Raw genomic sequence first — 14,785 nt, 5'->3', positions numbered from 1 at the left:
TTCCATATGTTTTCAGGAAGCTAGATGGATTTTCACATAGGTTTCTTGTCTTTATCATTCATAAGACGCAATATTCGCAAATGAAACGTTTCATAAACCCCGTACGCTATAGTATAACGCTTCTCCTTTTCAGATTAGATGGCTTCTGGTATCGGATCTAAATGCTCGCAAAAATACAGCAAAGGCCAGTAAAAGTTTAAGCAGCCATTTGCTTTCGCCATCAAGAAAGCCCCAAACTATTGCCAAACTCGATTTCTTTTGATTGTCCAAATCTTCAAAGCCTGCATTTACTCCAGTTTCTTTTGTTTGGTGGTTCGCTCGATTTTTTGTAAAAAACTGGCTATCTTTGAGATGGTATTTTGTTCAAACCTCTTGAGCCTACCCTCAACAGTTTCTTGGTCCCTTTAAGCGAAAATTGGGCTAACATTGGCGTCTGGTTTTCAAAACGATCGTTAAATTTAATGTGGCTGCTGAAAATGTAAATTCACGCTTTTGTTTTGTAAAAACCAATGTGGGGCCTCCCTCTTCTGTGTACGTTTTCCACCAATAGCAAAAAGGGCCCGATACTGAAAAAAATATACTCTTCATTTTTCCCGCTGCCATCGGATCCATGGCTCAAAGTGACCGGGGTGAACGGAAGGCCAGAAACGCTATTTGGATCCATGTATAACAATGACGACAAGAGCTCTTTGATGAAGAGCCACTTTGGGTCTCCTCAGTGGATGGGAAGTGCCTCGACCATTTTAACGGATCTTGCGCCAAAGCTTTTGATCAAATGCACACTGAATAATATCTTTTTGGAGCTTTCCGGTGAAAAGGGCCGGCCAATTTGGGCAATCTCTGCCGGCTGCCTAGGGTTCAAAAACGCTCAAAAGACCACAAACAAAACCGCACTCGCAATGATGGATGCGCTTTGGCTGAAGCTCTCCCAGCTCTCCATCTCAAAGATCCGGGTTGATTTTCGTGGAGTCAATCCGGCCCGTCAAATTTTGCTTTCGCAGCTTAGACGTCCAGGCCTTGAAATTGCCGAAATCATGGATACCACTCCAAAGCCGTTCAACGGCCCTCGTCCAAAAAAGGCACGCAGAATCTAGCTGCCACCTTTTATTTATAAACCTCCTCCTTGTAGAATAAACACCTAAAACGGCGTTGCTGCAATAAATGGCAAAATAGGGGCCAACGGACGGATAAATGAATCTTTTTATTCCATGTGGCAATGTGTATTATTCGCAAGGAGGAAGGCCCCGCTGTCGATGGAGAAAGGCATCAGAGGCCGTTTGAAACTGCTCCAAAAGAGAGGGCGTTCTACATCGACGTCCCTCCCGCGAAATATCACCCCAAACGGCAAGCTCGATAATATCAAGCTCCTCAGGCAACTTCCATGACTTTGCGCAAGAGTAATTGGAAAGCCGTTGCGAGTCAAGATCTTCTTGGGAGCCTTTTAGCCTATTTACACGCGTCTGAAGGATTTGGCAATTGCTAGAAACAGATGGCCCGCCCTTTGAAAACGGAATAATGTGGTCGTATTCGAAACAAAGACAGCCCTCACAACCAGAGAGCTTTGCACAAACGATGTTTCCGCAAGCATCGAATCTCCATCGATCTGGAGAACGGCCAGAAACTATGGGTGCTGCCGCCCAGCATTCGCGTTTAGCGGCACGAGAGAACGAACGTCCCTCCATCGGCGACACAAATATTCGAATTAAAGATTTTCAACAAAGTGTCAATCAAAATTTGGCAAAAGTTGGGTCAAACTAAAAGCCTTGTTGCTTGCGTACGATGGCAGCAACGCCCTTGTGCTCGCGTACAGTGTTAGATACATCAATTAATGGAATTCGTGATCTGGAAGAAACGATACATTTCTTCCAAAGGGAAACGATACATTTCTTCCAAAGGGAAACGATACATTTCTTCCAAAGAGAAACGATAAATGGTATTTTATAGATCTATCGCCGGTCAAAGGCTCGGGCGGTAACATGCGAGCGGCCAAGCGCATCAGGAGGTCGCACCTTGAAAATGCGAACAATAAATCGCTCAGAAGAATATACCTCTTCCAACGAATTGAGGGGGCTAATTGGATTTGGGAGAATGGCACCGCCACGTGCAAAATCTTTTTGCCCATCAAAGCCATGATAGACTAGCTTGTAAAGAAGCGAAGATTTGATGGTTTCGCTAGCGCCAGCGGCATCCACACGATACTGGCCGCCTGCACCGTAAAATGCTTCCTCGGACACCATGGAGGCAGGGCCTAATTCGTTCTCTGCAATCTTGATCATCCAAAGAAACTTGTTGATGTCATCGCCAGAAAAGCCTGAAGCGACACCTGCAATGACAAGGACATAATCAACATCCAGCTCTCGCAGTATTTCATAAGAAGATGGCTCTGGAAGAGCAAAAGCACGGCCCACCAAGCCGATGTGGGTAAAGTTCCACGTGTTGTTGTCAACAATGGTGACTCGCTCAGAAAACCCGGCAAGCTGGTACCCATAGTCCCACCATGAAAACACTTTGGAGCGAGCAGGGGTGTTTTTCCTGATCCAATAATAAGCTTCTCTAAAGTCGTCGACAATGTGCATGCGTCCAGTATGATCTGTGGACGAAAGCACGACGGAGGGAGACGAATATGCCGTCGATGTTGCCCAGGTGCAATGGCGAGCAAATTGGAATAGCGAAAGCATCACCACACAAGCAACAGCACCATCGAGAAGCAAAGAATATGAAGTTCCACGTCGTAGTCTGGTCGACATCCGCTCTTGAATGCCTCCAAACACAATGCCACCTCCAATACAAATAATGGGGGCGAGCGTCAGAATCAAACGGATCATGACGCCTGCAAAGTAAGCCCCAGTGACTGCATATAGAATCAAAAAGGCGGCCCCTTCGACGCTGATGTATCCTATTCTTTTTCCGAGGCTTTTGAAAGAGGAAGGAGAAAGGGACAACCAAATCGAAGCAGGAAAGGCAAACATCAGTAAATTCAGGTCTAGGAAAAACGTGGCCCACGGCGTCGGTTGGTGTTCAGACACGCTCGCAATCAAAGGCGAATGGCGCTTCGCATAAGAGGTATCCCAAAGACTCATAAATCTGCCGCCCCAAGAAGAGATAACCCCAGTTGCCGAGAGAAACACTATGCTGAAAAGAACAAAAAGAGCCACCCCTACAATGCCAAGCGAGAGGCGCTTTTTAACCTTTTCCCTAGCCGGTGAGTTTTCCGGGAAAAGTTCGGATATAATCGTGCAAATTGAGACAAGTTGCATCAGTCCGAAAACACCGATCGCTCCAAGATGATCCGAAGCTCTTAATGGGTATGTACCAACAAATGGAATAAGCATTGAAAGCACAGTGCCGAGAACATAGTATGTGCAATAGGCGATGTAAAGATTGCTTGAATAGTAGCCCATTGCCATCAATGTGAGGGCGTGAAGTGGAATTAGGTTCGTAATGAAGATGTATCCTCCCCACGAGGCCACCATCGCAAAGTATGAAAGAGCGGCTAAAATTCCATAAGCAGCCGACCCACGGCGAACAGCCCTTAGCCACATGAGGAACGTTGCGCCAAGTAAAAAGATGGCAATCGCCTCGTTGTCATATGAACCGGCAACGGACCGTGAAATGTATCCAGGAATGACGCCCATAAACATGCTGGCAAGTAAAGCCGAGGTGGGCGATTCAGGTGCTATCTCAAGAGTAAGACCATATACGACATAGGCCGTGGCTGCGGAAAACACTGGAGCCAGGAAAACGCAAACCTCTCGAATGTCAATTGCAATTGCCAGAATAGAGTTCATCAAATAGTGAATAAGCGCAGATGTGACCATGATCCCAGGGAACACCGTGTGGCCAAGAACCCTTCCAAGGGGATACCATGCAGTATCATCAAACCAATTTAGAAAAGAAAACCATCCATTGTCCACAAGATATCTTGTAGCCCTGTAATTGAACCACGGGTCAAATTCGTGGATGATCGACTCAAATCGGATCACTGAAAACAGCCGAGAGCAAACGGCAACGATCCCGATCAGCAAAAGTATGAAAATCCTTAGGAAATAAAGGAGCTCGGCTTTTTTTCCAGGCGTTATTGAAACCCTCTTTTCAACATCAAATTTCGACGATTGAATTGGTGCCGAAGAAACAGACACTGAGGACATGATTGCAGATTGATAAAATCCCACATTGATTATGTGATTGCACATAATTGGGTTAATTTTAATTTTAATTTTTAAATTTGTTTAATTGCGTCGGTTAGATCACATTTGCCATTTGCCATTTGCCACTTGCCACTTTGGTTTGTGAATTTTTACTTTTTGCACTAATTGGCGATGGCCTTCCATAAAAGTACGCATCCGTTGATTGCCCATAAGCTCGGCCTCCTAAGAGATAAATCGACCTCTCCATCCAATTTCAGGATACTTATGAGCGAGATAGGTTATTTATTGTCATATGAGGCCACCGAGTCCCTCACAACTAYAGATAGCCGCGTTGTGGATGGCGTTTTCTTCCAGCATCCAGCGGCCAAGCTTGCAGACAAAATTGGAGTGTTCCCCATACTTCGTGCCGGCTTGGGCCTTTCTGAATCGTTTCTGTCGATCATTCCAAATGCACAGGTTTATCATCTGGGGCTATATAGAGATCATGTACATATTGGGCATTGTTTACTTTTGCTAGGATACCCTTCAGCCGGTAGAATACTACAACAAATTGCCAAAATTTCCAGATATTGATGTTGCAATTGTTTTGGATCCCATGATTTCCACGGCTGGCACTGCTTGTGCCGTTATTTCTTTGTTGAAGGAGAGGGGAATCTCGAACATTATCATGGTTTGTGTCGTTGCTGTTCAAGAGGGAATCACGCGACTTGAAAGCATACATCCTGAAATCAAAATATATGCTGCTGCACTAGACAAAACACTCAATGAAAATGGCTACATTGTCCCCGGCCTTGGTGATGCTGGGGATAGGATTTTCAACACTTTTTAAGTTTATTAAATTTGCACTTTTTTCGGGCCCGCTTCGCAAACATTGTTCCGCCGGTTGCTTTGATATCCCCGGATGGCCTCGCCGGAAAAAATTGGCGGCAGTCATCGCTTGTTTGTCCGTTTAGGAAATGTTTAAAATAAAATTGAAGCACTCGCCTTAATATGTCTTGAATTTTGATTGGCTCCCTTTCCGGCCGCTGAGAGTTTTATCGACTTTTTCGTTAAAAAAGAATGCTGAGCTTGGAAGGATTTCTTGATGGAAAGACATATTAAGGAAAATAGCTTGCCCATTTGCTATGTGTGTTTATTGGGGCCTTATTGCTTCTTTCTTTACTCCTTTTGGCGCTATCTACAAATGTGGTGAGGTTGCTTTTGCTCGAAAATCCTGCTACTTCGAAAGCATGAAAAATAGCGCGTACAAAAAATAATAAAGCAGTCCCAAAGACAATTAGCATCACAAAAATGACATCATCAGTTGGGTGTCGTTTTTATTGGTCCTTTAAGCTTTTTTGGTTTCCTTTAAAGCATGGCTTCGCTTTGAGGCTCATTTTACCGAAAATCCCTTCTAATTTGACTATTGAAGCCCGTTTATCAGCATTCATTTTAAACGTCGCTTTACCTTTTCTTCTTTCGTTTTAATTTAGCTATGTTTCGGGCATGTCTTACGGAGACCAGAAATATTACGGATTCCACAGAATTGATCGACCAAACCATAGACAGATGCAATTTCGGGAAATTAAAGGAAATACTCAATGGAATCTTTCCTGGTGTCTGTACAGCATTCTTTTCTCGGCTGTTAACTTTCTCTCTTTCGAGAGTATCGGTATTTGTATGCAAACAACGCGTTGTAACTTTAAGCCCTCTATGAAATTGAAAATTTTAGCTTTTATGCTAGGTTTAAGCTTTAGGTTTTACAGATAGCCAGCCCCACTGATGCTCTCTTTTAAGATACCTTCATCGATGAACGAACTTACCGCTTGCCTGAGCAATGGTATTAGAAATTGAAGCTATCTTATACTTGTCTTTAGAGCTTTTACATGATTCGGCGCTGATGAGAATATTTTCCAGCGTTGATAGGAAATATTTCATCCCCAATTCTTATTTGGAGAATCCGTTGGATGTCTACATGGATGCTCCCCACTATATTGGGTTCAATGCTACCATTTCAGCCCCACACATGGCATGTACTGATAGTATTAAGCTTGTCATAGCATGCATTAGCGCTATCCCAAATGCACGGGCCACTTTCACGCCCCAATTGCAAAGCATTAGACATCGGATCTGGTTCGGGTCTATTAACTCTGTTGATGGCAAAAATCAATAAGGTTCATAACATAGCCCTTTTTATTTCCTATTTATCAGAATGGTAGGACAATTGGAATTGATCATATTCCCGAGTTGGTTTCCCAATCTATCAGCAATGTTGCGGAATCTGGGCATAAAGCCCTTCTTGATGGCAATGTCCTTGAATTTTTAGTGGCTGATGGAAGAGATGGATATGCCATGGAATCTCCATATGATGTTATCCATATTGGTGCTGGCGTTTCAGAGCTTCCGGGGAAGATAGTTTCACAGTTGAAGCCAAATGGAATACTGGTAGCACCTATTGGGCCAGAAGGTCATCAGATATTTCAGGTGATAACCAAGATTTCCCAACAAAAAGTCACCACAAAAACCATAACAGCAGTTCGCTACATTCCGCTCACATCAGCCAATGGCCAATTAGCAAATAGATAGACCAATCACATTAGAAGAATTGAATAAACCTATTGGACCAACCTGTACCAATTGACACTCCGTCGCATCGACCAGAGAAATAAAACGATCCTGTTTTGGTTGTTCGCTAGTGATAGGAAGCGTAGCTTTTCTTGCTAAAATGACCCTCAATACCAAGACGCTTTTTATTGCCTACCTTTTGATCTTAGGGTTTATTTTTAAAGCATGCTACTGCACGAACTCGTCTGACCTTGATGACAACATAGACAGCAAAAGTAGAACGACAATCGATCCTATTGAACACATGATACTTTTTTTACAACGACTAACTATTTCTATTACCCCGGGCGCTTATTCTAAAGCACCACTAATTGTGCTATGTGTGCTCTTTGTAATCTTTCATGCGCTACAGTGGGTTTCTGTCAAGCATCTAAAATCCCAAGTTTATGGAAAAATCTTCTTTGGACTGGAAGTATGTACTTTGCTAACACTTTTCATCGAAGGGATTGTATTACCTGGCGCATTGACTTCAATTTATCGAAAAATCTCAGCTCCCAAAGGCAAAGTCGCCACTCCTAGCAAGATATCGAGCTTTGAGATTTTTCGGGTTTTTGTTGCATTTTACACGCTACAAGCAATGTTCGAGATATTGAAGAGCTTAATTCTAAAAGTACTGAAGAAATTATTGTATATGGTTCCAGCTACTCTAGAAGTAACACCCACATAATGGGTGTTCCGATCCTTGCTTGGCTACATACCCCGCAATCGTAAAGGTAGTGGCAATCGTACTATGTCGAGCACGCTGCTCTGTAGGAGGGAACAGAACAAAATAACAATAAAATTTATTCATCTGGATACCTGCGAACTAGACGGATATTTTGCAAGGACAGGATACGTTGGGTGACTGTCTGGGTGACGGTACTTAGCTGGGGGGATGCGGTCGAATTTACAGGTAAATCGGAACTGGTAACTGGAGAGGTGGGATTTGTAGGCTTCATTGAAGACAAGGAATTTGTAGGCTTGATTGAAGGTAAGGAATTTGTAGGCGTAGCTGAAGAGGAGGGATTTGTAGGCATAGCTGAAGAGGAGAGATTTTCAGGCCTAATTGGAGATGACCCCGCTGCAGAGATGGTTTTTGTCTCTGAAATGGTTACGGTAGCAGAACAAGACCTATCGTTGCTATTATTGGGATACATCTCCGAGGTTTTGGGAAGGGTATAACTATTCGATGTGCTGGAAGGAACAGAGGAGGCACTATAGGGGGTCAAAGTAACTGTCTTGGTAAATGTTGATGATCGGGTTGAAGACGTCGTACAAGGTGGGCAAAAATTTGAAAGTGTCTTTGTAACGGTAACCATCCCATTGCATACAGACATGGAAGGAATAGCCGGCACGCAATTAGAAGGGCTGCCTCCAGGTGTCAAAACAACAATTTCTAACAAGTACGAAGTGGGGATACTCGTTTTTGTAATGTAAGAGACATCAGTCGAAATGGCACATACCACGGAAACATAAAAAAAGAGGCAAAATATGTACAGCTTCATGCGCATTATATTTGGCAACCGCTTAAATCAGCCCATGTTCACACAAATTCACCAATTGGTATGTGAGGTGAAACGGGCATTAAACTTTGCCATTCAAAAGTAAAGGATGAAATTTTTATTTTTATTTTTATATTTTCTTTAATATGGCTCCTCAATCCAGTACCGCTGGTGATCACCATGTGGAACATGAGGAACTTAGCGGCGTAAAAAGCGCCCTTTTCATTAAAAACTCCACATGCACAAATGTGCTATCAACTTTGCTTGGCCATTTAAGCCTGCTAAAGAAGCCCTTCTCCGCCGTTCTGAAAGCAAACAAAACCTTATTTCCTTTTGAGGATCAAAGTCAGCTCGAAAGCCTACTACAGTCCAAGAGGACACCGCTATTTGGGCTTGCATCACACTCAAAAAAACGGCCGTTATCGCTTATCCTTGGTCGCCTCTTTAGCAATTCTGTTTTGGACATGATTGAGTTGGTTATTTGTCCGACCTCGATAAGCCCCATTGTTGGGTCGTGGAATGCGGGATCAAGGCCGCTTTTAATCTTTCAAGGAATTAGATGGGAATCCGGAGATGCAGCGCTATCAAAGCTGAAAAATCTTCTTGTCGACTTTTGGTCTGGTGCTGAAGGCGAGAAATCGGTCATTTCGCTCCAAGGCATCCAGCATGCCATTGTTCTAACTGCAGACGATACACACCCGACAATATCGTGGAACGTTCTCGTGCAAGGCCCCGGAAACGCCATCAAAGACTCGGAATTCTCATTCAAATTTACGATTGGAAGAACGCACTTTGCTCCAGAGGAAGTGCAAAAAAAGGCCATTGAAAAGCGGATTTCCACAAAGCTGCCTAAAAAGGAGAAGAATGTACACGTTGACCCAACACTGGGAGATAAATTTGGAACGGTCCACGTGCCGCGTCAAGACTTTTCTTCGCTGCAGGTGAGAAAGGTCAAGGCTCTTAAAAAGCAAGTCGCCCAATAAATTAATTATTTTTCATTTTATGCTGCAATCATTCATATTGGGGCTTCTGATAAGAGGCCTTGTTTTTCTGTATGGTGTGCACAACAGCCAAACGATGCTGTCATTTTTGTATGAAAACGAAACACTCTCCTGCAAGAGCATGGCGGAGAAGCTATTTCGCCTTCTATTTTCATTCCCTTCTCCCCCGACGCTTCTGTTTATTGCCGTTGATGGGCTGATATATTATCTCATGTATACGCGATCTTCCAAACCTGTTGCCAATTTGTAAATTATATCCCGTTAATTTAGGTACTGGATCAATCCAATAACTGCGTTTTCCTGCACTAGGTGCAATTTTTCTATTTTCTTCAGACTGGCATCTCTCCTCCTAATTCTTTTTAAGGTTTATCCTCAGAGTCAAAAGGCTCGGCGGAATTTGGAAAAAGATGCAAGCTATCCCCACTCAACGCCAGACACACAGGGGGGCCATTCAGAGACAAAAACAGATAGCCCGGTCGGTACTTGCGGCCAGCCCATCGATGTTCCAATTGGAACATCGAATGGAGGTTCATACGAAAGATTTGTTGGTGTGTGTTCCATGCTATTACTGGGAACAATTGACCCGTCTTTTGCAATCGCCATCATCCCGTCCTTGGTTCCTTTTCCACACAAAGACATTTACTTCCGTATCTTCTGCTTTGTTTTATTTGCCATAATATCGCTGCGTACTCCTCTTCCCACGCTTCCGGCACCAGGATCATCGTTCTGGTATTTGGAGATGCAGGTCTTACCTTCTTTTTTGCAGTTTTTTACATTTTCCCTTATTCTTTGCACAGTAATACCAGTGGGTCTGATGATGCTTCTCCCCATTTCACCTGCTCTCCACTTTGCAACCGTAAGCTTGTTGATACATTCCGGATATTCGTCTCTGGGTGATGTTTTTTGGAGCGCCATAATTGTGCCGCTACTTCTTCTTGAGCGAATCCCACACTCTTTAATCCTTCTCACAATAATGACGATGGTTGCAATCCCACCTCTTGCCAACGGCTGGCTTTTAGACGAGGTTCTATCGGCCAATCCGTACTTTGCATCGACACTTATCCTTTCCTCTATCCGGTTTGTTCTTGCTCCATATCTGATCCGGAGAGAGCTTTCATAGTCGCACGTAATAAAGTTAATCCCAGTGATGGTTCGGTATGATGTAGTGCTCTATTGCTCATTCAAATTCTTATTCTTTATTTGGGGGGGGGGGCTCCTAAATTTCTGTAATTATTGGCCGCAATTCGAGGGGTACAGGAAGGAATCGCTAAGGGGAACAAAATTCTCTTTGATTGTCCTCTGCGAAGTCCATCGAAGTAGATTGAGGGCAGAGCCTGCCTTGTCATTTGTACCGGAGTTGCGAGCACCTCCAAACGGCTGCTGGCCGACAACAGCTCCGGTGCACTTGTCATTGATGTAAAAATTTCCAGCTGCATCGCCCAAGCGATCCAAAGCGGTGACAATGGCATTTCGATCCTGAGCAAATCTGGCGTTACAACATATGCTTACATTGCAGCGGTAAGAGCATAGGGTGATGTATTTGCTGCAATATCTAGCCACCGGTGGTATTGCTCATCGGGATAAACAATGGCAGCAAGAACGGGGCCAAAAAGCTCTTCTTCAAGCAAAAAAGACGACTCCGATGACACTTGAAAAAGCGTGGGTGATATGTACCAGCCAACACTGTCGTCCACATCACCACCGGCCAAAAGCGTGCAATTTGGATCGACCTTGGCCTTGGAAATTGCCCCACTAATCCTCTGAAAGGCTTGCTTGGAAATTACAGCGGAAACAAAGTGTTGAAAATCTTCAACTGGACCCATGGTAATTACCCGCTTCATGCCTTCGATGAGCCCGTCTTTTATTTGTGGCCAGAGAGATTGCGGAATGTAAATTCTAGAGCACGCTGAACACTTTTGGCCTGAAATAAAATCATCAAAATAACCTTGATATTCAAAGGCAGCTCTGAGAGTCTGGTTGACGACATTAACAGGATCTGCAGAATGATGGACAAAGTGCATATTCTTTCCCCCGGTTTCACCAACAATCCTCGGGTACGTTGCATAGTTGGATATCGAATTTCCAATTCGTTGCCACATTTTGGAAAATATGGCCGACGAGCCAGTAAAATGAATCCCGGCAAAGGATTTGTGGCTAAGACATACGTCGGTAATTTCCTCTGGGCTTCCCGGTGTAAACTGTATAACTCCGGGGGGAAGCCCTGCCTCCAGCAAGGCCTGCATTACAAGAAAATTTGAGAGCATCGCAGATTGAGAAGGTTTCCAGATCACCACGTTGCCCATCAACGCAGGGGCACATGCAAGATTGCCACCGATGGCAGTAAAATTGAACGGGCTCACTGCATAAATAAACCCCTCCAGCGGTCTATATTCGACCCGGTTCCAAACTCCGGGCGAATGCTCAGTAGGCTGCTGCGAATAAATTTCCTCTGCAAATCTAACGGGTCAAGCATTTTTAACTCCGACCTGCAATTAAAGCGGAGAAAATCGACAAGTTCGTTGATGGAGTCTATTTCTGCTTGCCAAACATTTTTTCCCTGCCCAAGCATCGTTGCGGCCATAAGCTTATATCTGACGGTTAAAAAAAGGGTACCTTAAACTGGTTGACGCAATCCGATCGGCAGCTTTGAGAAAAATGGAGGCTCTTTCAGAAAACGGCATCTTTTGCCAGGTTGCACGAGCCGAAAGTGCACCATCGATAGCCTAGTGTCAAAGTGGTGATCTTTATGGCGCATACTCTGGATATATGAGCCCTGGACGCCTTTGAGTAATGACACAGGCTTTTTGCATGGTTACAAGGCATGTATTGCTTCTCGATGACAGTTGAAAATTCCTAAATGTAAAGCAAAGGGAAATGTAACCTCCTTTCCATTGATTATCAATGGCACTTGATAGTCCTTCTGCTTCATGTCATCTAATGCCTTGCCAAGCAACCCTCTTTCGGTAGAACCGGGAAAAAACGACTTCTACAAATCAAGAGGCCAATTATGCCATACAGGTGGCTCATTATACATGGGGGGCAGAGAAAATCGTGCATTGGACAAATATCGCCTAACTGTTGCAAACATCGAGACCGGCGGTGGTAACAAATTAAATTTTAATTTTGAAAATTTTACATGCAGCCCCATTCGGCGTCATCTCATGTGCTTTCGAAGACGTTTAGCGGTGCCAAAAACCCATACGAGGCGCAACACCAAGTAAGAGTTATTGTAGAAATAAAACGGTAGCATCTCATAGATAGGATCGGCCACTCAATCGAGAAACTCACCTCCGTTTTGGGTCTCATTTCCGACCAGCTTTCGGTGGTAAATTCGTTGGACTCGGATATAATGACGCACGCAGATATTTGGGAAAGATATTTTGGACATGTGGAGTTCCAAATAACGTCAAAGGACCTGCACCTCCACCTGTGATTGTAAAATTAAATGTTCATTCCCCCAAATTTTATTTTATTTGTACTGTAATGGCGTCTTCTTTGTGCTGTATTAATTCCGAGATGGTGTTCATTGTACACCCGTTGGGCCGAAAGTATAACAGCGTGAAGGATATGAGCCCCATCATAAATTTTGTCAATCAATACGATTTTTCCTCATCCAAATTGAGGGGCCTGACCCTTCATGGAAATTCCTATGCGTCAACCTCAATTCTTGAATTGGTTCGGATTTTGATAGAAAAGGGGAAGTCTTTTCTTGAGAACATTCGGTACGTTGATTGCTCTGATATGTTTACAGGTCGTCTCAAGGAAGACGTGCCAAAATCGCTACAAGCCATTGGCTCTCTGCTTGGACATTGCCCTGGCATTGAATGCTTAAATCTTTCAGATAATGCATTCGGACCGGCCGGAGCGAACGCAATTGCGCCCTTTTTAGAAAAGTTATCATTGACCTCTTTTTTGATTAATAACAACGGATTAGGCCAATTGGGCGGGTCCATTATTGCTTCTTCATTAAAAAGCATGAGCACCCTCAGCATATTTTCAATTGGGAGAAATCGGCTCGAAAATGATGGCGCCATTGCCATCGCGGAGGCCATCAAATCGGGGTTTTCCTCATCATTACGCCAGTTTTCGATATTCCAAAATGGGATCACAAAAAATGGGGTCCTTGCATTGTGCGATGCAATTTCCACCTGCCAATGCCTGGAGATCCTTGATTTCCAGGATAACACCTTCACGTTAGAGACTGCTCTGGCCTTTGCTAAAAACGTCATACCACGCATAGCTCCTTCGATGAGGATACTCTCTTTAAATGATTGTCTTTTGACAAGAAAAGGATCGAAAGCAATTTTGGAGAAAATGCTACGCTCGAAGCCGACTTTTCCAAACTTGTTCTTCTTGGGCTGCAATATAATGGAATATGTGATTCGGAACTGCAGTTGCTTATTCGATTGGTAGTCCAAATGCCGCATCTACAGTCGCTTCAATTGAATGGTAATTCATTTGACCCAGAGGGGCCTCAGTGCACTGCTCTCCGAGAGGCCATCCAACGATTGAGCCAAGGCGATGTTCTAGACTCTCTTTCTGACATGGATAGCGACGTCGAATCGATCGAGCAAGAAAGTGAAAGTGAAGAAGACATTTCCTCCGCTTCAGAAGCCGAAGATGTGGAGACGGAGGAGCTTACGGAGATCCTTGAAAAAACCCATGTGGCATAAAAAATTAAAAACAATCCCGAGATTTTAGTTTTAGAATTTTCCTGTGCATTAATCAGTGCTTTTGTTTCAATTTATTGGAAAGGATAAAAGTTGACGACTCGGCAAGAATGCCCAAATACTCCTCGGCTTTGGCCCGGGTTTGTGCAAGTTTGGTGGATAGGGTTAATGATTTTTCATGCAGCAAGTAAATGTCATTTTCTAACTCCTGTGGTGTTTTATCAAGCTCCGGAATTAATGAGATCGATTCGGAGATCTGGTTTGAGGTACACATAAAGCTTTCCACAAATGAATCTACAAGGGCAGCATTTTTCACACTATCTTATGACGACAAATTGATACCTTTCTGTTGAGACGTCCCTTTGCAGAATACCAATGGACGAATACATTATGCTTGCTAACTTTTATTAAGAAAATAGATGTACTTTCTCATAGGAAGTCTGAAGCTCTTCCATGTGCAAAAAATTGAAAATTAAAAAATTAATTTAACGCATCACTGGTGGTATCGAACTTCCCAAACGCCGTCAAATCGCCGAGGGTCCTTTGAAATTCGGACGGCCTTGCCGGGGGCAGGTGCAGCCGAGCTCTGGACAACTGTCCACAAGCAATGTGACCTGATTAGCTTCTCGACAACTTCTGGCGCAGATCCGGCAATACAAAAAGGAGAGTTGCCGGCTCCACCAAGCTTTGGAGTGGGAATTCCCGTCGTGTCTAGTTCAATTGAATTTGGCAAATCTGCTATGGATACCTAGGATTGTGAGATTTGTCTAAATACCGATTGTGGCATCGTAACCAGGTAGATTCTTATGTTATCCCTGTTCTTCAGCATCTTGTCCAGCGTTTCATCGTGCAGCTGTGAGGGGCACGTCACAGGCCCATAG

General features: G+C 43.9%; 9 protein-coding genes across 9 annotated transcripts; 5 read left to right on the top strand and 4 right to left on the bottom strand.

Moving 5' to 3' along the window:
* Positions 1-509: 509 nt before the first annotated feature.
* Positions 510-1,094, top strand: DI09_1p200 (mitochondrial 28S ribosomal protein S11; the record flags this gene model as incomplete). Its single annotated transcript, XM_013383143.1, has 1 exon — positions 510-1,094. The coding sequence occupies one exon, from the start codon at positions 510-512 to the stop codon at positions 1,092-1,094; it is 585 nt and encodes a 194-aa protein (XP_013238597.1).
* A 129-nt stretch (positions 1,095-1,223) lies between these two features.
* Positions 1,224-1,682, bottom strand: DI09_1p190 (uncharacterized protein; the record flags this gene model as incomplete). The annotated part of the gene is made up of 1 exon (XM_013383142.1): positions 1,224-1,682. One exon carries the CDS (start codon positions 1,680-1,682, stop codon positions 1,224-1,226), a length of 459 nt encoding a protein of 152 aa, XP_013238596.1.
* Positions 1,683-1,946: 264 nt separating this feature from the next.
* On the bottom strand, positions 1,947-4,148 carry DI09_1p180 (putative subunit Stt3 of oligosaccharyl transferase; the record flags this gene model as incomplete). Its single annotated transcript, XM_013383141.1, has 1 exon — positions 1,947-4,148. One exon carries the CDS (start codon positions 4,146-4,148, stop codon positions 1,947-1,949), a length of 2,202 nt encoding a protein of 733 aa, XP_013238595.1.
* Positions 4,149-4,412: 264 nt separating this feature from the next.
* On the top strand, positions 4,413-4,977 carry DI09_1p170 (uracil phosphoribosyltransferase; the record flags this gene model as incomplete). The annotated part of the gene is made up of 2 exons (XM_013383140.1): positions 4,413-4,604; positions 4,666-4,977. The coding sequence occupies 2 exons, from the start codon at positions 4,413-4,415 to the stop codon at positions 4,975-4,977; spliced, it is 504 nt and encodes a 167-aa protein (XP_013238594.1).
* A 987-nt stretch (positions 4,978-5,964) lies between these two features.
* DI09_1p160 (protein-L-isoaspartate O-methyltransferase) lies at positions 5,965-6,713 on the top strand (the record flags this gene model as incomplete). Its single annotated transcript, XM_013383139.1, has 2 exons — positions 5,965-6,279; positions 6,315-6,713. The coding sequence occupies 2 exons, from the start codon at positions 5,965-5,967 to the stop codon at positions 6,711-6,713; spliced, it is 714 nt and encodes a 237-aa protein (XP_013238593.1).
* Positions 6,714-7,534: 821 nt separating this feature from the next.
* Positions 7,535-8,236, bottom strand: DI09_1p150 (uncharacterized protein; the record flags this gene model as incomplete). The annotated part of the gene is made up of 1 exon (XM_013383138.1): positions 7,535-8,236. The coding sequence occupies one exon, from the start codon at positions 8,234-8,236 to the stop codon at positions 7,535-7,537; it is 702 nt and encodes a 233-aa protein (XP_013238592.1).
* A 143-nt stretch (positions 8,237-8,379) lies between these two features.
* DI09_1p140 (uncharacterized protein) lies at positions 8,380-10,354 on the top strand (the record flags this gene model as incomplete). Its single annotated transcript, XM_013383137.1, has 2 exons — positions 8,380-9,174; positions 9,599-10,354. 2 exons carry the CDS (start codon positions 8,380-8,382, stop codon positions 10,352-10,354), a joined length of 1,551 nt encoding a protein of 516 aa, XP_013238591.1.
* Positions 10,355-10,464: 110 nt separating this feature from the next.
* Positions 10,465-12,044, bottom strand: DI09_1p130 (uncharacterized protein; the record flags this gene model as incomplete). Its single annotated transcript, XM_013383136.1, has 3 exons — positions 10,465-10,720; positions 10,795-11,691; positions 11,992-12,044. 3 exons carry the CDS (start codon positions 12,042-12,044, stop codon positions 10,465-10,467), a joined length of 1,206 nt encoding a protein of 401 aa, XP_013238590.1.
* A 326-nt stretch (positions 12,045-12,370) lies between these two features.
* Positions 12,371-13,907, top strand: DI09_1p120 (uncharacterized protein; the record flags this gene model as incomplete). Its single annotated transcript, XM_013383135.1, has 3 exons — positions 12,371-12,451; positions 12,496-13,427; positions 13,526-13,907. The coding sequence occupies 3 exons, from the start codon at positions 12,371-12,373 to the stop codon at positions 13,905-13,907; spliced, it is 1,395 nt and encodes a 464-aa protein (XP_013238589.1).
* Positions 13,908-14,785: the final 878 nt, after the last annotated feature.

The sequence above is a fragment of the Mitosporidium daphniae genome, assembly GCF_000760515.2.
Source record: "Mitosporidium daphniae strain UGP3 chromosome Unknown contig-1, whole genome shotgun sequence".
In the NCBI taxonomy this organism is placed as follows: Eukaryota; Fungi; Microsporidia; genus Mitosporidium; species Mitosporidium daphniae.
This window is presented reverse-complemented; position numbering and strand designations above follow the sequence as displayed.